This window comes from Pongo pygmaeus, chromosome 1, assembly GCF_028885625.2.
Source record: "Pongo pygmaeus isolate AG05252 chromosome 1, NHGRI_mPonPyg2-v2.0_pri, whole genome shotgun sequence".
In the NCBI taxonomy this organism is placed as follows: domain Eukaryota; kingdom Metazoa; phylum Chordata; class Mammalia; order Primates; family Hominidae; genus Pongo; species Pongo pygmaeus.
In genome coordinates this window covers 5,818,689-5,844,799 of record NC_072373.2, presented here as the reverse complement: position 1 = coordinate 5,844,799, position 26,111 = coordinate 5,818,689, and the positions used below count along the sequence as shown (strand labels likewise).

Sequence of the window (26,111 nt, the reverse complement as noted above, 5' to 3'; positions counted from 1 at the left end):
AGTTGATAGCAGAATTCTTGATGCACAATATATCAGCAATTTTTATTAGTTGGAAGGTTGGATGGGTGGTAAGAAACCATGGATCTCAAATAAGGTTAATAAACCCTCTGCTTTTGCTGTATAGTTAATCAGCTCAAAGATTTGTTGCGCCAACAAGCAGATAAGGAAAGTGAAGTATCTCCGTCAAGAAGAAGAAAAATGTCCCCCTTGGTAAGTATCAACTTTTCCAAGTTGACAAAGCATTCCTATGTTTTACTGTATTGTGTTATTTTGTAGTACATGTTGCAGAAAAAATTTAAGCATGGCATGCTAATAGTGAAAAACATTAAAAGTAATTCTCTTCCCTCTGATTATTTTGGCTGGAAAAATAGATTTCCATGGCAGAAGGAATCTTGATTTTTTAAATTTATTATTCACTTGGGAAATGGGAACAAGGGAATAGTTTGGAGAATTTATTTTGCAACTGTTAGCAAAATATGTAATATAAATATATAATATATAATAAATCAATAAATTATATAAGTCAGGAGAATATATGTAAAAGATAAAGTCATTATTTTAGTAATTTCTTTTTTAGAGGGTCATATCTATTGTTGATCATTTTTAGAAGTTACTTAATTATAATTATAGCCCTCCTTTGTAATATTTTTTAAATTTTGAGTGTCAAAATAATACATTTTATTTTTAATTAATTAATTATTTTTTTTGAGACAGAGTCTCATTCTGTTGCTCAGGCTGGAGTGCAGTGGCATGATCTCGGCTCACTACAACCTCTGCCTCCCTGGTTCAAGCGATTCTCCTGCCTCAGCCTCCCTAGTAGTTGGGATTACAGATGTGCACTACCACACCAGGCTAATTTTTTGTATTTTTAGTAGAGATGGGGTTTCGCCATATTGGCTAGGCTGGTCTCCAACTCTGAACCTCAGGAAATCCATCAGCCTCGGCCTCCCAAAGTGCCGGGATTATAGGTGTGAGCCACCGCGCCCGGCCTCAAAATAATACGTTTTAATATGTAATGTTCTTCTATATGTTAAAATATATGGTTATAAAATAGTATGATATATAAGAAGTGGTGCTGTATTTCTTCTGAAGTTGTTTGTTATTGCTTTGGCAGAGTGTATTATTTCTGATTAAAGCATTTTATGTGCTAAAGGCTGAGATAGATGTGAGTGAAAGAACTCTGGACCAGATTTAAGTGGACAAAATAATAGTCAAGGGCTTAGTTCTATCTAGGGTCTATCACATACTCTCTAAGATATTGTGCCTGTCTCACGGAGTTTTTGGAATAATGAGATAAGATTACATACTTAAAATTCTTTAGAAACCTATGAAGTGTTACATAAATATAACATGTCATAGCAGCAAGTAACCACCTCACATTTTCAATGTGTTTTATAGTTCAATACAATGCCTATATGCTGAAAAGTATGGAGACATGTCACTTTCTTTTCTTCACCACTGAAATATCAGAATATCACTCCCATACGAACACTTCATTCCAGGCTGACACATGCTTTTAAGCTTAATTCCCACTTTAGAGAAATGTACTTCATATGCATATTCTAAATTTATAGATACAGATTTTATAATGTTAGTAAAACTTCTCATTATTTAATAAATTTATTACTATTGACATCTGGTTTCTAGCATGCTCTTAAGCACAGACTGGTGGAATGCTTTTAAGTCTACTAGATGAAGTTGCTTTATCTGTTGAATGCTCAGACATGCTTATTTGCTTTTTAAAGTCTGAGCAGTGATATTATGGAGCTTATTGAATCCAGACAGGCAGGAAGACCTTCACTAAGAGAATCAGTTTAGTACATACAGAGTGCATTTTAAAATACACAAGTTTATTTATATGGAGCTATGTAAAAGAATGGAATTTAGACTCTATATGTATACAGGCTACATGTAATAATTATAAACCATAATAGTAATAATTAGCTTTTTAAGATTATACCTTTAGAATGCACTTGCATAGCCAGTATAACATATTAGAAATACATGCATATATTGAAAGTAAAACTGAGGCACTGTTGAGATGGAAAAAAAGTTATTACTTATTGTCTTAAAATGTAGATATCCAAACTAAAGCCCTTCAAAGTAGACACAAATAATTTCATGTGAACATTTTTCATACAATATTAGCTTGAGCTTTTAATTTTTCCCATTGACTTCCTCCTGTATACTCATAGTAGTAATTTATATTTGCCTAACTTCTGAACCTATTTCTATTAATGGAGGATGATTATAATTGTTTGATTTCTACTCATGACAGATAATTCATTTAATTAGAGTTACTTTGGTTTTTAAATTTCTTAAATATACCAAAAAGCAAAGCTCTATTTTATTTTATTCTGCCATGATAGCTGGTACTTGATTATCATTTAAAATGTCTGCTGTGCTGAGAAAGAGAGTGGCTGAGAAACAGACACTGTGCCTCATTTCAAGCTTTCCTCTGGCTTTGTTTAACTGGTTGACCCTTGTTTTCCCTTTTCCTGATTTCCTCATCCTTTAAAAAAAAAAATCATGTGATGGGTATATGATTTTACAAACTATTTTAAGATAAGGTAAGCTATACATTAACAATCAGTTCCAGGAATGCTACAGAGCTAAAACAGCATTAGCGTTTTTTTGAAATCTCTTTGTTGGACCCCTCAATGCAGTGTATCTCTACTTTAGGGCTCTACTCTTGGAGGTTCTATGCTCCAGAACAGCATACACTTGAATTGCCTTCAATACTAGAGTCAAAAATCAAAAACTACATTTTGCTAATGTATCCTTTTTGAAATGGAATTTTATCGCATTGACACAGGCTTGGCATCAAACGCTTCCTAAAGAATCTCTCCTTCACGGAGCTGCTGCAGTTTTAGCTAGCAAATCCTCTTCCATGGCAGTTTCTTGGAGAGAGTTGTCCCTTGTATCTCAGCATTACTGAATGGAATGTTGTTTTTCCAATTTGTTAAAATAGTTTATTCCAAGCCAGTTATACTACTGCTACCCCAGCATTTTTCCATTCACTATATGTGCTTTTTATAACCACTTTCACCATCCATTTTTAAAAAAAAATGATATTCACATCCATGAATCTTGTGTATTTGTGGAATTTATAGGATAGAGAAGCAAGTATTTGTATTAGTCCATTCTCGTGTTGCTAAAAATAAATGCCTGAGGCTGGGTAATTTATTTTAAAAAGAGGTTTAATCAGCTCATGGTTCTGCAGGCTGTATAGGAAGTGTGATACTGGCATCTCATTCTGGTGAGGGCCTCAGGAAACTTTCAGTCATGGTGGAAGGTGAAAGGGGAGCAGGCATTTCATGTGGTGAGAGCCAGAGCAAGAAGTGGGGAGAGGTGTCACATTCTTTTAAACAACCAGATCTCACCAAAACTCAGAGCAAGAACTCATTATCATGAGGATAGCACCAGGATTCATTCATCATGACCTAAACACCTCCCCCAGGCCCCACCTCCAATGCTGGGGGCTACATTTCAACATGAGGTTTGTGGGGGACAAACATCCAAACTGTATCAAGACTATAAGCTACATTGTGATCAATCGTATGTTTCTATCACATCAGTGCAAAATTGAGTATGGAGAAGGTAACAACTGATTCTTTGCTAAATCCAAACATGCTTAATTTGGCTTTTTAAAATTTATTTCTTTGTTTGTTTATTTATTTATTTATTTATTGTCATAGAGGTCATTAGAACATGAGGAAACCAATATGCCTACTATGCACGACCTTGTTCATATTATTTATGACCAGTCTCAATATATTCATCATTTAGAGGCAGAAGTTAAGTTCTGCAAGGTAAGTTTCTCATTAAGAATTTAAAACTAAATAAATTAAAGCTTATATTAACTATACATTGTATTAAAATTTGCTACTATAAATCTTCATGTTTGTAGCAATACATTGACAATTGCTATTCTTACGTGATTGAGAGACTGATGTGTCACAAGAGCTTGTCAGACTTGGGAATGATGCTCTTGACCATACCACTTCTGATTGCTTGATTTCCCAGTAGTTCATTACTATGTCTAATGATTTCATAAAATGCTCTCATATTTCAGAAGTTTTCCTTCTCACCCCACTTGCTGTAGCCCAGCAAATGGCAAATGTTTTGGAATACAAATACCAATCATTCTCCCACACTTGTCAACCTATTGGAGCAGTGGTACAACAATCAGGGATTCTAAACTGGTAGACCAATTCTTCTCCACTGTCAGTATTAAGGCTCTTACTTTGACTTTGAATGAGAATGGTTCATAGGGTACTGACAGTAATGATCAAGAAACCAAACACATCATATATAGCTTGTGACACTAGAAGGTTATAAGCTCAACTGCGTGCAGTTTGCTAATGTCATTAATGCTAATAGAGCCTTTTCATCTTCCCAAAGTATGTCGTGTTTTACTTCTTTTTTTTCTATTTCTTTCTCTCTCTCTTTCCCTCCCTCTTTCTTTCTTTCTAGTATCAGTGTATTAGATTGTATGATATTTTGATAGGAATTACTGATATCTCTTGCATCATGTTTTTATATATAGTATATGGTATTATGTATTATATTGTTGACATTTTAAGATGCAAGGCCAGTATGTAACTTAAGGAGGCTTTAGATGTTTCACTGTCCTGATTTTACCAGGGAGTTTCTGATCTTAACATGTAATTTCCTGTTTGTTCTTGGAGGACACAGTCATTAATATACACATGGTCTTGGATTACCAGTAAAGATGAAGTAATATCCTAGGAACTATTTCATTAACAAGACTCTATTAATCCCTAAGATGTTGTGGATAAAACTTGAAAGATATAAAGCAGAATAAATTTACCATCTAGTTGAGAAGACAGAACTATTCCCTATTAACACCATAAGGAGCATATTAGAGAAAATAGTATAGGCCTTTACTTCTTGGTATAAGCTATAATTATAATAAGAGAAGAAGGTTAGGAAAAGCTACTGTCTTTGGGAATGTTTCTATGGGAGAGAGAGATCTTGAACCAATCTTTTTTTTTTTTTTTTTTTTTGATGGAGTCTCGCATTGTCACCAGGCTGGAGTGTGGTGTCACAGTCTTGACTCACTGCAACCTCCGACTCCCTGGTTCAAGCTATTCTTCTGCCTCAGCCTCCCGAGTAGCTGGGATTACAGTCCTGCGCCACCACGCCCAGCTAATTTTTGTATTTTTTGTAGAGACAGGGTTTCACCATGTTGGCCAGCATGGTCTCGATCTCTTGACCTCGTGATCCGTCTGCGTTGGTCTCCCAAAGTGCTGGGATTACAGGTATGAGCGACGACGCCCGGCCTAAACCAGTCTTAAAGGAATAGGATCATTTAGATCAGCAGAAGGGAGATGAGTTTCATAAAGAGAATGGCAACAGTGAAACACAGTATTCAGGATGAATATGGTTTGTGGGGGCCATAAGGCATCTACTTTATCTTCCTACAATGGAGAATGTCTCATAGAAATAATGAAAGTAATCCTGAACTGGTAAAATGGAAGATTATGGAAGCCTTGACTGTCAGACAGAGTGTACATTTGATACATTTTAGTAAGAGAAGAATAGAATTAAAATAATGTTTAAGTGGCTTAGAAAGATTTTGTTTATTTAGTTAATGGACTTTATTTTTTAGATCAGTTTTAGGTTTAAAGAAAGGTTGAATGGCAAACACATAGAGTCCTGTATCCTCCTTTCAGTGACATCCCTCACCTAATAGTTTCCCCTGTTATTGACATTTGTTACAACTGATGAACCACTATTTTAAAATTATTATTATCTAAATCTCCCAGTTTGCGTTAGCTTTGTGTTATACATTCTACGAATTTGACAAGTGTATAATGACATATATCCACCATTACAGTATCATATAGAATAGTTTCACTGTCTGAAACATCCCCTTGCGCTTCACCTATTCGTCCCTCTTCCCCTCCGCCCCTTCCCTCCCATCCCCTGGCAACCATTGATCTTTTTACTCTCTCCATAGTTTTGACTTGCAGAATGTCATATACTTGGAATTATTCTGTATGTAGCCTTTTCTGACTGGCCTATTATACTTAGTAATATGAATTCAAGGCTCCTCCTTGTCTTTTCATAACTTGGTAGCTCATTTCTTTTTATTATTAAGTAATATTCAATTATATGAATATACCATAGCTTTTTTATCTGTGCACCTATGGGAGGGCATCTTTATTGCTTCCAGGTTTTGGCAATTGCTAATAAAGCTACTATAAGCATTTGTGTGTCAGTTTTTGTGTGGACATCCGTTTTTACCTCTTTAAAGTAAATACCAAGAAGCTCAATTTCTGCATCATATGGTAAGACTAATTTTAACTTTGTAAGAAATTGCCTAACTTTTTTAAAGTGGTTGTACCATTATGCATTATGCAGTAAATGAGAGTTCCTAATACTCCATATACTCATTAGCATTTGGTGTTGTCAGTGTTTTAGATTTTAGCTGTTCAAATAGATGTGTAGTGGAACCTCATTGCTGTTTTAATTTCAATTCCCTGATCACAAATGATGCTGAGCATCTTTTCATATGCCTATATTCCACCTATGTAACATCTTTGAGTGAGGTGTCTGTTCAGGTCGTTCACCCATTTTTAAAATCAGGTTATTCGTTTTCTTATTGTTGAGTTTCAACAATTCTTTCTGTATTTTGGATGCCAATCCTTTATCAGATATGTCTTTTTCAAGTATTTTCTCCCAGTCTTTGACTTGGCATTTACTTCTCTTAACAGTATCTTTCAATGAGCAGAAATTTTTAATTTTAATGAAGTTTAACTTACCAATTTTTTTCTTTCATAGATTGTACTTTTAACTTTGTGTTTAAAAATTTATTACCAAATCCAAGTTCACTATATTTTCTCCTTTCTTCTTCTAGTATTTTATAATCGTTTATTTTACATTTAGATCATGTTTGAAGGATAGTTGTCCATATTTTTGGGTCTATTTCTGGGCTATCCTGTTCTATTGATTTACTTGTCAATTCTTTGGCCAGTATCACTCTATCTTGATTACTGTAGCTTTACATTAACTCTTGAAGTTGGGTAATATCAGTACTCTAATTTTGTTCTTCTTCAATATTGTGATGAGTATTCTGGGACTTTTGCGTCTCCCTGTAAACTTTAGAATCAGTTTGTTGATACCCACAAAATAGGATTTGGATTGGAATTGTGTTGGATCTATTGATCAAGTTGGGAATAACTGGCATTTTGATACTATTGAGTATTCCTATCCATGAACATGGAATATCTCTATTTACTTAGATCTTCTTTGATTTGTTTAATCAGTGTTATGGTTTTCCTCAAATAGATCTACACATTTTGTGAGATTTATACCTATTTTATTTTATTTTTGAGGTGGAGTCTCGCTCTGTCACCCAGGCTGGAGTGCAATGTTGCAGTCTTAGCTCACTACAACCTCCGCCTCCCAGGTTCAAACAATTCTTCTGTCTCAGCCTCCCGAGTAGCTGGGACTACAGGTGTGTGCCACCACACCTTGCTAATTTTTGTATTTTTAATAGAGATGGGGTTTCACTATGTTGGCCAGGCTGGTCTTGAACTCCTGAACTCGTGATCCACCTGCCTTGGTCTCCCAAAGTACTAGGATTACAGGCATGAGCCACTGTGCCCAGCCACCTATTTTATTTTTTAGTAGAAATGGTATTATGTATTTAATTTCAAATTCCAATTATTTATTGCTAATATAGAAGAAAACAATTGACTTTGTATATTGACCTTGTATTCTGCAACCTTGGTATAAGTCACTTATTAGTTCCAGCATTTTTTGTTGATTCTTTGGGATTTTCCTCATTGACAAGCATATTATCTGCAAACAAAAGGCAGCGTTATTTTCTCCTTTCCAATATATTTAGATTTTGTGTTTTTTACATTTTCATTTATTTTAATTAAATTTTTTGAGGAAGGGTCTTGCTGGAGTGCACAGGCTGGAGTGCAGTGGCATGATCATGGCTCACTGTAGCCTTGACATCCTGGGCTCCAGTGATCCTCCTACCGCAGCCTCCCTAGTAGCTGGGACCACAGGTGCACACCACCATGCTTGGCTATTTTATTATTATTATTTGTAGAATTGAGGTCTCATCATGTTGCCCAGGCTGGTCTTGAACTCCTGGGCTCAAACAGTCCTCCTGCCTGGGCTTCCCAAGGTGTTGAGATTACAGGCTTTAGCAAATGTGCCCAGCCAGATTTTATTTTTTTAATTGTCTTATTGCATTAGCTAAGACTTTTGGAATGATGTTGAATGGTTGTGAGAGGGGCCATCTTTGTCTTGTTCCTGATCTTAGTGGGAAACTACTTTCCTACCATAAAGTATATTAGCTATAGGTTATTTGTAGATGTTCTTTATCAAGTTGAGAATGTTTCTTGTATTCCTAGTTACTGAGAGTACAGATGCCTCACGACTTAAAATGGGATTGCGTCCTGATAAACTCGTCGTAAGTTGAAAATGCATTGAATATACTATAGAATATTGGTTGTTTACCTCTGTGATTGCATGGCTAACTGGGAGCTACAGCTCACTGCCACTGCTGCTGCCCAGCATCATGAGAGAATATTATACTATATATTGCTAGCTTGGGAAAATAACAAAATTTGAAACTTGAATTATGGTTTCTACTGAATGCATATTGCTTTTGCAGCATAATAAAGTCAAAAAAATATAAGTCAAACCATCACAAGTCAGGGACCATCTGTGTTTATCATAGATGGCTGCCTCATTTTGTCAAATGCTTTTCCTGCATCTTCTGTTAAAATTACGATTTTTCTTCTCAACATTGTTGATGTGATGGATTACATTAACTGATCCTCAAACGTCGAACCAATGTTGTGTAATTAGAATAAATCTTACTTTATCCTGGTGTATAATTATTTTTTACATTGTTGGATTTGATTTGCCAGTATTTTGTTGAGGATTTTTTCATCTATGTTCATTAGACATATCGATCTGTAATTTTCCACTCTTGTAATGTTTTCACTTGGTTCAGGTATTAGGTTAATGCTGGCCTCATAAAATGAGTTAGGAAATACTTCCTCTTGAATTTTATGAAATATATTATAGATAATTGGTATAATTTCTTTCTTAAATATTTGGTGCAATTCACTAGTGAACTTACCTAGGCCTGGTGCTTTCTGTTTTGAAAGGTTGCTGATTATTGATTTAATTTTCTTGATAAATATAGGTTTATTCAGATTATCTATTCCTCCCTCTGTGAGTTTTCATGGATTGTGTCTTACAAAGAATTGGTGCATTTCATCTAGGTGACTAAATTCATGATCATGGAGTTGTTCATAGTATTTCTTTGTTATCCTGTTTTTTAAACATTTCTTTATTATCCTTTTAATGTTCATGGGATCAGTAGTGATAGCCCCGTTTTCACTTCTGATCTTAGTATATGATAGAATCTAATTGGTATTTTCTCTCTTTTTTTTCTTAACCTGTATAGAGTCTTATCAATTTTATTCCTCTTTCAAAGACCCAACTTTTGATTTTGTTGTTTTTCTGTATTGATTTTCTATTTTTAATTTCGTTGATTTTCACTCTAATTTTTATTATATGTTCTTTTCTGCTTACTCTGGAATTAATTTGCTGTTGGTTTTCCAACTTCTAAAGTAGAAGCTTAGATTATTTATTTGAAATATTTCTTCTTTTCTAATTTTTTTACACTCCTTTTTGCTGCATCCTTTTAATAAGTATATAGCTTTTTATCAGTCTTATTTTAATTTTTACTTAGTTGAAAATATTTCTAAATAGATCTTGATACTTCTTTGATTCATATGTGTCATTTAGAAGAGTGTTGTGTCATCATCAAGTATTTGGGGAGTTTCCCAGCTATCATTCTGTTATTGATTTCTGGTTTAATTCCATTGTTGTCTGACAGCATACTTTCCTATTCTTTAAAATTTGTTAAGGTTTGTACATTGTAGTCTGTCTTGGTGAATGTTCTGTGTGAGCCTGAAGAAAACGTGTGTACTGCTGTTCTTGAATGAAGTAGTCTATAAATGCTAGTTAGATCAGTTGATTGATGCTGTTGTTCATTTCAATTGTGTCCTTTGTGATTTTTATCATTTCTGACAGGGGATGTTGAAATTTCCAACTGTAATAGTGGATTCATGTGTTTTCCTTTGCCTCATACATTTTGATGCCCTTTTATTAGGCACATATACATTAAGACTTGTAACGTCTTCTTGGTGAATGGACCTCTTTATCATTATGTAATGTACCTCTTTATCTCTGATCATTTTCATTGGTCTGAAGTCTGCTTTGTCTAAAATTCATATTGCTACTCCAACTTTCTGTTGATTAGGGTTAACATGATATGTCTTTCTTCATTCATTTATTTTTAATCTATCTGTGTCTTTGTATTTATAATTGGCTTCTTTTTTTTGTTTTTAGATTTCTTTTTTTTTTTGGTTAGAGATGGGGTCTTACGATATTGCTCAGGCTGGTCTTGAACTCCTGGGCTCAAGGGATCCTCCCATCTCAAGCCTCCTAAGTAACTGGGATTACAGATGTGAGCCACCTTGCTTGGCTATTATAGGCTTCTTGTAGACAACATATAGTTTGTTGTTCTTTTTTAACCATTCTGACAGTCTCTTTTAGTTGGTATATTCAGACCGTTATATTTAAAGAGATTCTTGTTATGATTGGATCAATGTATAACACATTTGTTACTATTATCTTCATTGCCTTTATTTTTTGTTTCTTTAAAAAATTTTTCACTCTTTTTCTACCTTCTCTGGCTTTTTTTTTTTTTTTTTTTTTTAGAGATAGAGTCTTGCCCTGTTACCTAGGCAATGATGTAATCAAAGCTCACTCCTGGGCTCAAGCAGTCCTCCTACCTCCTGCCTGCTGAGTAGCTAGGATTACAGGCATGCACCACTATGCCTGGCTAATTTTCATGTTTTTTTGCAGAGATGGGGTCTCACTATGTTGCCCAGGCTGGTGTCGAACTCCTGGCCCCAAGTAATCCTCCCACCTCAGCCTTCCAAAGTGCTGGGCTTATGAGGTGTGAGCCACTGCACCTGTTCCTTCTGTGGCTTTGATTGAGCATTTTATATGATTGCATTTTATTTTTTATTTTTGGAGACAGAGTCTCTCTCAGTCACCTAGGCTGTAGTGCAGTGACGCCATCTTGGCCCACTGCAACTTCTGCCTCCTGGGTTCAATCAATTCTCATGCCTCAGCCTTCCTAGTAGCTAGGACTACAGGTGAGCCACCACAACCAGCTAATTTTTGTATGATTGCGTTTTTCTCCTGTCTTAACATATCAATTGATCAATTGTACTTCTTCTTCTTTTTTTTTTTTTTCTTTACTGGTAGCCAGTTGATTGATGCTGTTGTTGTTTGCAGTAGATATTTATAACTAACTTGTTTACTTTCAAGTAACCCTATGCCACTTCTTGAATCGTGTACATTCCTTATAACAGAATTCCCAAGCCCTCTCTCATCCTCTATAACATTTCTGTCATTAATTTCAGTTATTCATAAACTAAAATTACTACAAACACTATTGGAATTATGATGTTGAACACAAAGTGTCATCTGTCAAATTAACAAGAAAATATTTTATCTTATATCCACTTATTCCTTCTTTAATACGCTTTTTTTCTTTATGTAGATGGCAGTTTCTGACCTTATCACCTTTTCTCCTTTCTGAAGAACTTTTTTAGTATTTCTTGCAAGGCATATATGCTAGCAATAAATTCCATCAATTCTTGTTTGTCTAAGAAAATATTTTTCTTTCTCTTTTGAAGGTTAATCTTGCTGAATCCAGAATTCTAGGTTCGTGGGTTTTTTCTTTTAACACTTTAAAAATTAGATTCATTTTATTCTCTTCTTGTTTGCATGGCTTCTGCAAAGTACTCCCAGGTAATTCTTATCCTTGCTTCTTTATAGGTAAGGTTTTTGTTTTTTTGTTAGTTTGATTTTTGTTTTTAAATTATTATTATTTATTTGAGACTGAGTCTCGCTCTATCGCACAGGCTGGAGTGCAGTGGCGAGGTCTTGGCTCACTGCAACCTCTGCCTCCTGGGTTCAAGCAATTCTCATGCCTCAGCCTCCCGAGTAGCTGGGATTACAGGTGCCTGCCACCACACTTGGCTAATTTTTGTATTTTTAGTAGAGACAGGGTTTCACCATGTTAGCCAGGCTGGTTTCGAACTCCTGACCCTCACATGATCCGCCTGCCTCGGCCTCCCAAAGTGCTGGGATTACAGGCATGAGCCACCGCGCCTGGCCTGATTTTTGGGTTTTGTTTGTTTGTTTGTTTACTTTGGCTTATTTTAAGATTTTTCTCTTTGTCTTTGATTTTCTGCAGTATGAATATGATATTCCTCAGTGTATTTTTTGGGGGTATTTATCCTGCTTGGTGTTCGGTGAGCTTCCTAAATCTGTGGTTTGGTGCCTGTCATTAATTCAGGAAATTTTTCAATCATTATTGACTGAAATGTTTCTTCTTTCCCTTTCTTTCCTTTTTTGTGTTCCTGTTTATTTATATATATATACACACACACACATTATATATATTCATTACACCATTTGTAATTGTACTGCTGTTCTTGTATAATTTTTCTGTCTTCAGTTTTTTTCCTTATTGCACTTTTTTTTTGGAAATTCTGATTGACAATTCTTAAAGTTTACTAATGCATTCCTCAGCTATATCCAGTCTACTGATGAGCCTTTCAAAGGCACTCTTCATGTCTGTTAATAGTTTTTTATTTTGAGCATTTTCTTTTCATAGAGTTTCCATCTCTCTGCTTGTATTACCCCACTGTTCTTGCATATAGTCTATTTTTTCTATTAGAGACCTTAACATAGTAATCATAATTATTTTATTTATTTATTTATTTTGAGATGGAGTCTCACTGTGTCGCCCAGGCTCAAGTGCAGTGGCGTGATCTTGGCTTACTGCAACCTCTGCCTCCTGGGTTCAAGCGATTCTCCTGCCTCAGCCTCCCAAGTAGCGGGGATAACAGGCATGCACCACCACCCCCGGCTAATTTTTTTTGCATTTTTAGTAGAGATGGGGTTTCACTATGTTGGTCAGGCTGGTCTCGAACTCCTGACCTCAGGTGATCCTCCCACCTTGGCCTCCCAAAGTGCTGGGATTACAGGTGTGAGCCACTGTGCCTGGCCTTAGTCATAATTATTTTAAATTCCTGGTCTGATAATTTTAACATCTCTGCCTTATCTGAGACTGTTTCTGATGCTTGTTAAATCTTTTCAAACTGTGTTTCAGTCTTTTAGCATGTCTTGTAATTGTTTGATGAATGCTGGACATGACATGTTTGGTAAAAGGAACTGAGGTAAGTAGGCCTTTAGCATGAGCTTTTATGTTTATCTGGCTAGAAGCTAGGCTGTGTTTGCTGTCACCGTACATGTCAGAGGCTAAAATTTCCGTCAGTGTCCTGGTCTTGTCTCTTCTGTTGTCTATGGATTACCCTAGTGAGTTTTTCCTAAATATAGTCTGAGATATGCAGTTCTTTCTGTTGAATTTCTGTGTTAGTATACGGGAGCCCTAGTGATGTGGTCATTAGATGTGGGAGTAGAGGGAAGCATTCAATAGTCCTATGACTAGATCTAAGTCTTTTAGTAAAGCCTTTGCCTTGGGCTGTGACATTCACAAGTGCTTCTCAGTCTCCCCTGCCCTTTAAGTTAGACGAGATAGCTAGAGGAAGCCGGAGGCCCCTTCTCCCACACGGAATGCAAGAGGGGGCTGGAGTTGGATTTCTCTTTTTTTAGGCCGGTTAGGTGGCAGCAGCCCTCCAGTCATTTAGACTCTGGTAAAGTCGTTTCCCTTGAGGCAGGCCTGTTACAAGGGACACAGCGTGCCGAGCATATTTCAAACTGGCTGCTTTTCTTCTTCCTTTAGGTTGCATAACGGGATTTTTCTCTAGTTTTTACTGTGAAAACCTGGTAGTGTCCTGGAGATAAAATTGGGGAAGTGGGGCAGTCCTCCTATGACTGGGTCTTCCTGGAATTTTTTTTTTTTTTTTTTTTTTTGAGACGGAGTCTCGCTCTGTCACCCAGGCTGGAGTGCAGTGGCGCGATCTCGGTTCACTGAAACCTCAGCCTCCCAGGTTCAAGCCATTCTCCTACCTCAGCCTCCCGAGTATCTGGGACTACAGGCGTGTGCCATCACACCCAGCTAATTTTTGTATTTTTAGTAGAGATGGGGTTTCACCGTATTGGCCAGGCTGGTCTTGAACCCCTGACTTCATGATCTGCCTACCTCAGCCTCCCAAATGCTGGGATTACAGGCATGAGCCACTGCGCCCGGCCTGGAATTTTTAACTCTCAAACTTGCTGACACTGAGCTTCCAGCAAGTCATCAATTATGGTTTAGATTTTCTACCTCCTACAGAGGTTTCTGATTTCCTCCTGTAAATTCTGTGTCTCAGCGTCCACCCATCTCTTCAATTTTGGGGCAGCTGTTTTCCCTATGACTTCACTTCTCTGATGGATCTAAGAAAAGTTGATTTTCAGTTCATTCAACATTTTTCCTGTTGGGAAGATGGGAGTGAGGTGTTCCAAGCTCATTACATTCCAGACTGAAAATTGAAAGTCCACAATATTTTTTTAATTACAGCTTTTTATTATAGCTTTGGGTTTTTAAAAAATAATAATTGAGAGGAATTTTCACATGTTGTACAATAGCTTTTGATTACACTAATAGTGAATATTAGGTTAAGTATTATATGATTGATATGTTGATATTATTGAAATGTTTTTCCAGAGACTGAGGTGCCACTCAATAGCTATTCTAATTATTGTTGACCTGTAATTTCTTATGTTACATCCTGTAATTTTAATTGTTATTGATTCGTAATTCTTTATATTACACCCTGTGAGGACAAGGAAATACTCTTTCAGAATTCTCCATGAAATGTTTTACTACAATTCTCTCTTATTTGGCTATCATTTCATAGATAATCATCACACCCGTCTATGCCTTTCTATCTCAGAGCCTCCCTCTATTTAATCTTCCATCAGTTTTTAACAAGTTGATGGTATTTGATCATGAGTAATAATATATCTTATTTTTCAGAATCTACTCCATTCTTTAAAATCTCTTGGATAACCCTTTTAATTAAGGCTTTTCTTTGAGCCTCGATTCCTTGGAGAAAAGGAAATTATCAGAAACGACACACTTTTGTGATATGCCACCAGCAGGCCCATTACTATACCCCAGCCTTCTCTTTGTTATCTAGCTAATGGTTAGGTTGCCTTGTTTGTCTGAATATAATTATATTTCAGGAAAAGGAGAACATAAGTCTTCCATACTTTATATCATGCTGGGTCCTCTAATAATCAACAGATAAAAACACTGCTTAATAATGCTTAATGTATTTGGTTTTGTTTATTATAGGAGGAACTCTCTGGAATGAAAAATAAAATACAAGTAGTTGTGCTTGAAAACGAAAGGCTCCAGCAAGAGCTGAAATCTCAAAGACAAGAGGAGACACTGAGGGAACAAACAGTTCTGGAAGCATCTGTGAGCATTATTTTAAATCATAAATTTTATTTTAGTGTGAATATTCCCTTCTGCCCTCTCTCCTCGCCTTCTTAGCTGCTTAGATTTTCTCCCTGAAGTGTGGCCAAAGTACTAAGTTGGTATTTGTTTGAGACCTCAAATATCAAACTTCACTGTGGCGGAATGAATCCTCAGATGAAATGATCTCGTGATGTTTGCTACAGTTTCCTCTCTGAGCATACCATTTCTGCCTTACCATATGGAAAGAGCCCGTCTGAAAGCAGGAAGTGTGTTATACAGGAAGGACTTTGCTAAGTCTAGAAACTGTTCAGAACCTTAACTTAGATTTCTGTTGAATTTCTCTAAATTTTCCTTGAGGTCTGAAATCTAATGTCTAATTAGCTGCATGATGTAGCAGAAAAAATGTTGGCCTTAGGATCCAAGAATCAAAATGTTAGTCTTCCCATTGTCACTAAGAAGGCTGGTGTTTAGCAAGTAATTTTAGAAGGCTTTACATAGCTTAATCCCATATGTCCTTTATTTCTTTATTGGCAATTTGAGAGGATTAACCTATACCAGGAGTTTTCAGTGCAAATTCCTGGACTCCATCCCCTGTGAGTCTGATTCACTTGGTCTGGTTGGCTCCTAGGAATCTAAACTTTTATCAAGTTGCCTAAGTGATTCTAATGTCAGTGGCCCAGAGTTTGAAGAACGTGGGGTCAGATTATCTCTATAATTCTGTGACAGAGAATTATTGTGGTGACATTTAAATAGTGCTTAAATCTTATGACTTATCAGAGTACTTTTGTCTTAAACTTTTTTTAACTGTTTTGCTATAAGATATAGTCACAGCTTGTTCTGCTTTTTGGGACAAATTCAACTTTCCATGCGGAAGTTTTCATACTTGCCTATTCCAGCTTCACTTTGCAGTTTACTTTGGTGGTTTTGACTTTGTCATCATTAGTAAATCAGCTGTCAAGAAAACATGAAAGTCTTGATGTTTCATTGGGATATCCTCTAATTTTCGTTTTTGAAGTTTTTTTTTTTTAACTTGAATTGATGGTTTATAATCCTTGAGTTGTATATGTTAGGGTTTGCTATTGAGAAGTATAGGAGTGTATTAACTCTGATAAATGAAGTGGGCTAATTAGTATTTCAGTTTAATTTTCTGCAATTGCATTTAAGTTTGTGATCAGTTCTTTTCTCCTCACTGTATAACTTTTTCCTGAAGGTTTGTATAATTATTAGTGGTAAAAACTCCATCTTAGTTGCTTATGATTTTAATGTCAATTTGAGGAAGATATCACCATATAGAAAATACTTAGAAGTAGCTTATTTTAAAAATATTCATTTGCTTTTCTTCCAAACACGTGGTCACTTAGCAAGCAATGATTCAATTATTCATAGTCCTCAGTATTTATGTAATGCCAAAGAAGTGGAAGAAGGGGAAGTGAAGTGAGAAAGGAAATTAGGCAGACAAGTGAATCAGAGGGCAAGAGAAATGAGTAATGCAAAAGGGGAAGGAAATGATGGTCAGAGCACACATTCCTTGCAGCAAGAGCAAAGAAAATGTGCTAAACAAAACTACAGTTAGAATCATAGAAAGGATAAGGTTTTAGAGAGGTTTTGTTGTTTTTTTAAACATTCATGTGAGCTAAATGTAATGCAGATATTGAAATGATTACTGCAGATATGCCAGATGACCTTGATATCTATTTTAATGGTAGTCTTCTGTTATTTGTTGTTGTTGAATTGTTACCCCCACGTTTTACCTGTGTAAGTGAATTGAAATATTTCAAGGCCAGATACAGTGTCTTATGCATGCAATTTCAGCAGTTTGGAAGGATGATCACACGAACGGATGGATCACTTGAGCCCAAGAGTTTCAGACAAGCCTGGGCAACATAGTGAGACCCCATCTCTCTAAAAAAAAAAAAAAAAAAATGTAGCCGAGCATGCCGATGTACACCTGTGGTCCCAACTACTTTGGAGACTGAGGTCAGAGGATCCCAGGAGGTCAAGGCTGCAGTAAGCCCTGATCACGCCACTGCACTCCAGCCTGGGCAACAGAGTGAGACCTTGCCTCAATAAAAACAAGACAAACAAAAAACCAGACATTTCAGCAATACATGCATGGTGCTGTGTTACAAATTGTAACATGAATAAAAATGTTTAGGATATCTTAAATATAAAAAATCAAGAAATATCTTCTTTTGGGGGGAAGGGGTTTTTGTAAAGAGTCAATTAAAATGTTGGTGCTAAATCTTCCCTTGCTATATTGAAATTTGCTGATTTCAATATAGATTTTCAGTGTTTCATAATGCCTTTTAAAAAAGATAATTGAGGTGGCCAGGCGCAGTGGCTCATGCCTGTAATCCCAACAGTTTGGGAGACCAAGGTGGGTGGATCACGAGGTCAGGAAATAGAGACCATCCTGGCTAACATGGTGAAACCCAACTCTACTAAAAATACAAAAAATTAGCCGGGCGTGGTGGTGGGCACCTGTAGTCCCAGCTACTTGGGAGGCTGAGGCAGGAGAATGGTGTGAACCTGGGAGGCGGAGCTTGCAGTGAGCTGAGATTGCGCCACTGCACTCCAGCCTGGGCAACAGAGCGAGATTCCATCTCAAAAAAATATATATATATAATTGAAACATTTATATGATGTATTAGATTCTCTCAAAGGACAGAACTCATAGGATATTATATATATATATTAAGGGGGGTTTATTAAGTAGTATTAACTGACACAATCACAAGGTCCCACAACAGGCCATCTGCAAGCTGAGGAGCAAGGAAGCCAGTCTGAGTCCCAAAGCTGAAGAACCCACAGTCTGATGTACAAGAACAGGAAGCATCTAGCACAGGAGAAAGATGTAGGCTGGGAGGCTAAGCCAGTCTAACCTTTTCATGTTTTTCTGCCTGCTTTATATTCGCTGGCAGCTGATTACTTGGTGCTCACCCAGATTAAGGGTGGGTCTGCCTTCCCCAGCCCACTGACTCAAATGTTAATCTCTTTTAGCAACATCCTCACAGACACACCCAGGATCAATCCTTTGCATCCTTCAATCTAGTTAAGTTGACACTCAGTATTAACCATCTCATATAGTAATAACTAACATTTATTGATGACTACATGGTTATAATGTGCCAGGCACTGTGTCAAACACTTTATTTACGTTATATTACTTCAGATTTGCAATAGCCACACAAGGCAGGTGTTATTATCTCTGTTTTCAGAGGAGTAAATTAAGGTACACAGCTGTTAAGTAACCTAAGTAATTGGCCTAATGTCACAGAGCTAGATAATGGCAAAGCAAGGATTCAAACCCAGGACTATCTAATTCTCTAAATACACCCAGTAGAACCTTAAATTATACCGCCTTTCTGCGTAAGTTAGGAAGAGCTTGTCGACATTGAACCAAACCATCTTTGTTTGCAGAAGATAGAAGTTTTCCCTGGCAGAAAAGAGAAGAACCTCCTTTTTATTGTCTCCTGCTTGTAGCCCTGGACTTGGATGGTAGCCTGCAAGGCTTTCAACTTTTGGTCTAGTTTATGACCTAGAAGTTAAAGAAGCAAGCCATTCAAAGTATATTTCATTCCTGTCCTGATTTTTCATCACTTTTCCTTCTCATAAAATATTTCCTCATGGAAAGCTTTTTTCTAGAGTTCACAAAATCAAAATAATACGAAAACATGTTATTTATTCAACATTTTGTCATGTGTCCAGGAGTTTTTTCTTAAGGAGAAAATTTCTCGGCCAATATTTTTCACGTTTGTTTTCATCCCGTCTCTTACCACGGCTCCCGCCCCCCAATCCCCCGCCACCCAATTAAGAAATCAAAGGTTTTGAATGATCTTCAAGGATGTAACGTACTTAGATTTTTAAAAACATCTTGGTTAAGTAGCATTCAAGTTTTTTAAAACTATCTGTGAAAGAACAAAATGTCCATTAGACTAGCAATTCTTTCCAAAGAATGATAATATTTTATATCATAAGTCAGTGATCTGTGGTCTACATGCTTCCTCCAATTTCTCCATAGAAAATTAGTACCACCCTCCTTCATTGATCTCAAAAACAACTTTAAATGCAATCATATCTTAGGGGATTTGATTCTACCGAGAGAATCAAGTGCAGACTCATTCCATGGTGTGGTATACTCTCAAGTCTCTTACTTGATTCTTTAGCTTCATCTTCTGACATTCATCACCTTATATTTTGACCTCTAGTAATGCTGAATTGTCTAAGACCCCCCTGCAGGCACCATGCTGTTCCATACCTCTGTGACGTTTATCATGAGGTTCTCTCTTCTTAGAATGCCCTTTCCATCTAGCTTACCCTTACTTATCCTTCAAGATATCACACCAGTGTCAATTTTTTTCTAGAAAACCTTCCTTGGATTTCTGGGTGCCCTTAGTATCCCTCCTGTGTTTTGGCAGAGGCCCCTGTTCACACCTTTGGCCTAGCACTCACATTATTAAATTGAAATTACCTGCCTGGGTGTGTGTCTCCCTTATTAGACTGTAAACTCCTTGGAGCTAAGATTGATCTTGCTCATTTTTGTCCTCCAAGCTCTTAGCACAGTGTCTGAACACCATAGGTGTTACACAAATGTTTGCACTAAACTGAACTTCCAGAAGAATATGAAATAGAATATCAGAGTACTACTTAAGATGAATGTAGTTTACCACATTCTAGCGTGATATGACACTGCAGTATAGTTCAGTGTCTGGGGACCTGTCCTGTCTTGTGACTACTACCATATCCTTTGGCCCTTAGCAAGTGTTCAATAATTATTTGTTGAATTAAATTAATATACATATTTTAATCCTTGTTGTACACATAAATTCCCCAGATCGTTGGGCTGCTTACTACATTGAATGTTGAGAGGGTGACAGAGGTTGCAACTAACAATGGGTACACTAAATTCAACTTAGGCATGTTTGGTTTGTTTGATCAGTTTTGAGCCAGTGTTTAATAATGTTTCACATGAAGGACCAGATATCTGGTCATATGAATTTTCACTCCCACATGGCAGTGATTGACTGGAATTGAGTAGTGGCTGCTTCCTTTGGATGGTACACATTTCTGTGGTTTGTCACAGAGCCTACTATTCTTCCTTTTTGAATCCCTGGCATGCAGGCTGCATGTCAACTCTATCACCCTACATGCACCGTTTCTTTTTACTGAAGATAAATATTTTTCTGGAAAGGCAGAAGATCATAATAATAAAGGACTTTAAAGGAAAAAACTGTTCCTTTTTCTCATAACGCTTCTGACACCAAATGTTTGGGATTGTTTTCTCCTACACCTGGCCATTCTCTGTTTCTCTGTAGATACCAACTAGGTGTCCAGTGATTCAGTTCAATTCTGACACTCACTGTACAGTATCAGACCCACAGGTTAAGGGCTCAGTTCCACATGACTGCCTGCTACTTTAGATACCAACTGCAAATAGTAGGTCTCTTGGTTATCCACAATTCTGTCTGATTTGTCTGTAAATTGGGGGTTCCTACAATCCCTTCCTCATGTGTGATAATCTGCTATAATGGCTCACAAAATTCAGGGAAACACTTTGCTTGCTATTACTGGTTTATTAATATATAAAGGATATAAATGAACAACCAATCGAAAAGACACATAGGGTAAGGTCCAGGCTGGTCCCAAGTAGAAGAGCTTCTGTCTGTGGAGTTTGGTACGCCACCCTCTTGGCATGTGGATGCATTCGCCAACCCAGAAATTCTCTGAACTTCATCATATAGGATTTTTATGGAGGTTTTATTACACAGGCATGATTGGTTAAATCATTGGCTGTTGGCGATTAAGTCAATCTCCAGTCCTTTCCCCCCTTGAGGTGGGGGAGTGGGGCTGTAAGTTCTAGTCTTCTAATCATGGACTGCAGCCACCAGTCATCTTATTAGCATACGAAAGGATACTCTTATCACCATGGAGATCCTAAGGGTCTTAGAAGCACTTGTGTCAGAAACCCAGGACTAAGACCAAATATTTTAACGAAAGATGCCCCTATCACCCATGTCACTCAGGAAATTACAGAGTTTTAGGAGTTCTGTGTCAGGAACCAGGGACAGAGACCACATATATATTTGGATTCAGATTGACAGGTTTCAGATTCTAGTGCTGCCACTTATTAGCCACGTCCTACCTCTGTGACCCTCAGCTACTCTATGTGACTCAGTTTCCTCCTGTGTAAAATGGAGGCAACAATGTAACCTCTCTATCCCATAGAACTGTAGTGATTAAATGAGTTAATATATATGACATACATAAAATGGGGTCTGGAACATAGCAGCATTTTGATAAAAATCATTATTAGCCATGCGTTTATGAAACATGGAAAATGAAAGACAAACTAAGAGAGAGGTGTGTGCTTCAAGAGTATATGTCTTCAGAGGAGTAAAGAATGATTCCATTTGTTGAATGCACTGAAATCTAGCCCTCTTTGCTCATATTTAGATTACTGCCTGTATCTGAAGGAATTTTACTTTGCAACACTTGTAGAATATGACCCTAATAGCCTGAAAATGTGAAGTGATTCTTGACCTGTAGTGTAGAAGCATATGCTTTTTCTTTTCATCGTAGGTAAGAATCGGTATTCTATTTGTAAAATATGCATGTTTATTTAAAGTTGAATTCAATTGCAGTTACTGGCATATTTTATTTTAGGGAAACATGCAGAATTCTTGGATTACAACAGGTGAAGATTCTGGGGTGGGCGAAACCTCCAAAAGACCATTTTCCCATGACAATGCAGATATTGGCAAAGCTGCATCTGCTGGTGAGCAGCTAGAACTGGTGAGTATTTGGGTGCTTTTCTCTTATACATCTTTTTTTCTTTTTCTCTTTTGTACTTTTTTTTAAATTCTGGTAAAATATATATAACAAAATTTACCATTATAACCATTTTTAAGTGTACAGTTTATCTGCATTAAGTACATTCATAATGTCACTCAATCATAAACATTATCCATTTTCAGAACTTTTTGATCATCTCAAACAGAAACTCTGTACGTATTAAACAATATCTCCATTCCCCTCCCTGCCAACCCCTAATGACCTCTCTTCAACTTTCTGTCTTTATAAATTTGCCTATTTCAGATACCTGACATAAGTGGAATTAAACAATACTTGTCCTTTTGTGTCTCGCTTATTTCCCTTAGCATAATATTTTCAAGGTTCATTTTGTTGTAGCAGGTGTCAAAATTTCAAGACTGAATAATGTTCCATTGTATGTATGTTACCAAACTTTATCCATTCATCTGTTGACTGATAATGGGGTTGTTTCTATCTTTTGACTGTTATGAATAATTCTGCTGTGAACATTGGCATACGAGTATCTATTTGAGTCCCTGTTTCAATTATTTTAAGTATATACCCAGAAATAGACTTATTGGATCATATGGTAATTCTTCATTCTTTTTTCTTTCTGCTCCTCAGACTTGATCATTTTAATTGTCGTTTCTTAAAGTTCACCGATTCTTTTTTCTACCTGCTCAAATCTGCTCTTGAATACCTTTAATAAATTTTTTATTTCAGTTATTATACTTTTTAGCTCCAGAATTTCTGTTTGGTTCCTTTTTATAATGTGTTTTCCTTATTTTCTTTAGTTCTTTGTCCATGTTTGTCTCTTGGCTCTTTGAGTGTATTTAACACAGTCATTTTAAAGTCTTTCCCCAGTAAGTCTGATGTCTGTGGTTTCTCAAGCATAGTTTCTGTCAGCTTATCCCATTCTTTTGAGTGAGCATGTTTTCCTGTTTCCTTGTATTCCTTGTTATTGTGTTGTTGAAAATTGAGCATTTCACTATCATAATGTGATAACTCTGGAAATCTTTAACTCCTTCTTTTCTAGAATTTGCTGTCTTATTTTACTGTTGAAGGCTGTAATAGTCCTTTTGTTTTGAGACATTTCCGTACTATTTTTGTGAAGACTATTCCACATCATGTGTGATTATTGAAGTCTTCGTCTATTAGCTCATGTTCAGCTAATGTTTGACAGAGATTTCCTTGAATTCCAGGAGCTGAAAACAAACACCCCCCACTCCCCCCAAAACGTGGGGGTGGTGGGGGGGAGAGAGAGAGAGAGAAAGAGAGAGAGAGAGAATAACCCACCTCTCCCAGTCTTTTTAGATTGACTCTGTGCTGGGACATTCTTTTCCCATTTAACCAGGCTTGCTCTGAGCCTAAGGATCAGCCATAGGTGAAAGCTTATAGTCTTCTCAGGATGTTTCTGAGTGTGTATCTTTCCTAGGCATACTGTGACTTTCTAAATTCCCCCCCACACAGCTGCTTTTGAACGTCCTAATTTCCCAAAGCGTCAAAAACAATTCTATTTTAAGACCAAATAATACTTTTCAATTCTTTGATGTATGTAACAGACGTTTATTCTTCTCTTGCTAACCTCAAGTCTTCTTTGCATTAAATTTGACATGTCAGAGTTGATCAACGATGATGAAAGAGTGAGATTAACACTGTAAATGGAATGTTCCAGGGGAAGATAGAATGAATCGTAGTTCAGGTTCTCATTATCATCCACAGATGTTATAGTTTTCTAAACATTACTTCTGCCCAGTCGCCCTCTCCTGTCTTAGTCCCTAATCCAAGCTTCATTCTACTTGGGAAAGAGTACCCTTCTTCAAAAAAGAAAATTGGAAAGACTAAGTAAATTGTATCTTTTTTTCACTATGTGAATAATTTACAGTAGCTACTTAATACCTACAGGATAAAGACCAATGCCTCAAGTCATCCACAATTTGCGTCAAACTAATGTTTGAGACTAGTTTCACACTCTTCTCCTGTCTTTTGTTTTTTGTTTCTTGTTTCTTTTTGAGACAGTCTTGCTCTGTTGCCCAGGCTGGAGTGCAATGGTGCCATCTCAGCTCACCACAACCTCGGCCTCCCGGGTTCAAGAGATTCTCCTGCCTCAGCACCCCAAGTAGCTGGGACTACAGGCGTGCACCACCATGCCCGGCTGATTTTTGTATTTTTAGTAGAGACGGGGTTTCACTATGTTGGCCAGACTGGTCTCAAACTCCTAACCTCGGCCTCCCAAAGTGCTGGGATTACAGGTGTGAGCCACTGTACCCAGCCTCACTCTTCTCCTGTCACTCTTACAAATCTTATCTGTAGGCATGCAGACCACTCACCAGTTGCTGCTTCATAAATTTATAATCCACTTTCATTTCTCTTTGAAGAACTGGCTTTGGTTTATGCAGTCCTCCCTCCCCAAAATGTTCCCTTCTTACCCTCTACCTATTGAAATGTTTCCAGTCTTCGGGGTGTAGTTGAAATGCGCCCTCTCATTCTGCTTTCCCGATTAGCATGTCTTCTCTCTTCCCTTTTCTGCATTAGAATTCCTTTCTCTTTTATGCCTCCCCCTAGCACTGTGTTTATGACTATTGGAGACTCATCTTTTTTCCCTGTTTGTGAAAAAGGTCAATTTCTGCATTTGTGTGCTCTACCTCACAAATGTTTTTCACTTTTTCCAAGGGTTTCATTCTGGGACTTTTCTGGGACTTTTCCAAGGGTTTCATTCTGGGACTTTTCTTTCTCTTGTATCTTTTCCCTCTCAATGGTTTATTCTTTTTATTTATTTATTTTTTTGACATGGGATCTAGCTCTGTCACCCAGAGTGGAGTGCAGTGGCTCAATCTCAGCTCACTGCAACCTCTGCCTCCTGGGTTCAAGCAATTTGCCTGCCTCAGCCACCCAAGTATCTGAGACTACAGTCATGTGCTACCACACCTGGCTAATTTTTGTATTTTTGGTAGAGATGGGGTTTCGCCATGCTGCCCAAGCTAGTCTCAAACTCCTGGCCTCAAGTAATCCACCATCCTCAGCCTCCCAAACTGCCGGGATTACAGGTGTGAACCACTGCACCCGGCCAATAGTTTATTCTTAGCAGAATATGTTCTTTAATAGCTCCCATAAAGCAAATAAACCCAAAATATATTCTCCTGACCCTACATTCACTTCCAACTATCACCCTACGTCTACGTTCTCCTTTTCATACCAAAATTTTTCCAAGCAGTTGTCTATATTTATGTCTCCACTTCTTTACCTCCTATTCTTGCTTCAGTATGCTTCAGTTGAGCTTCGTCTCCCTGTAGTCCACCCCAACTGCTCTTTTTAAGGTCATTAATGACTTCCAGCTATCAGTCCTCATTGCTCTAAACCTAGTAGCAGCTTTGTATAACATGTACATTTGTTCACTATACCCTCCTCCTTTATATTTTCTAAGACACAATTTAACATAACATTCAGTAAAGTACACAAAACAAAAATTTACAGCTCAAAGATTTATCTGTAAATGAACACCTATGTAATTATCACCACTTTATGCTTCTTCCTAGTTACTGCCCCTTCATGCCTTTAAAGATAATCATGATCCTGAATTTTCTGAAAAATACTCAAGAATGCATCGTTAAACACTTTTGAGTTCTGTTTTTTCAATGTTATATAAATGGAATTGTATAGTATGTATTCTTTGTATCTGGCTTCTGTTGTCCACCATTATATTTGTTAGATTCATCCATGTTGTTGCGTTGGCCGAAGTTTGTTCATTTTCTTTGGTGGGTCTGCTATATGAACGTATGACTTC

General features: G+C 37.0%; 1 protein-coding gene across 4 annotated transcripts in view; it reads left to right on the top strand.

Moving 5' to 3' along the window:
• Positions 1–26,111, top strand: part of SDCCAG8 (SHH signaling and ciliogenesis regulator SDCCAG8) — a 245,311-nt gene that overhangs the window by 15,797 nt on the left and 203,403 nt on the right. For all 4 annotated transcript variants that reach the window (XM_054501145.2, XM_054501156.2, XM_063667996.1 and 1 more), the window contains exons 3-6: positions 125–210; positions 3,699–3,812; positions 15,392–15,517; positions 22,181–22,309. In XM_054501145.2, the coding sequence (XP_054357120.1) occupies positions 125–210; positions 3,699–3,812; positions 15,392–15,517; positions 22,181–22,309 (455 nt within the window). The remainder of the gene's footprint in view (positions 1–124; positions 211–3,698; positions 3,813–15,391; positions 15,518–22,180; positions 22,310–26,111) is intronic.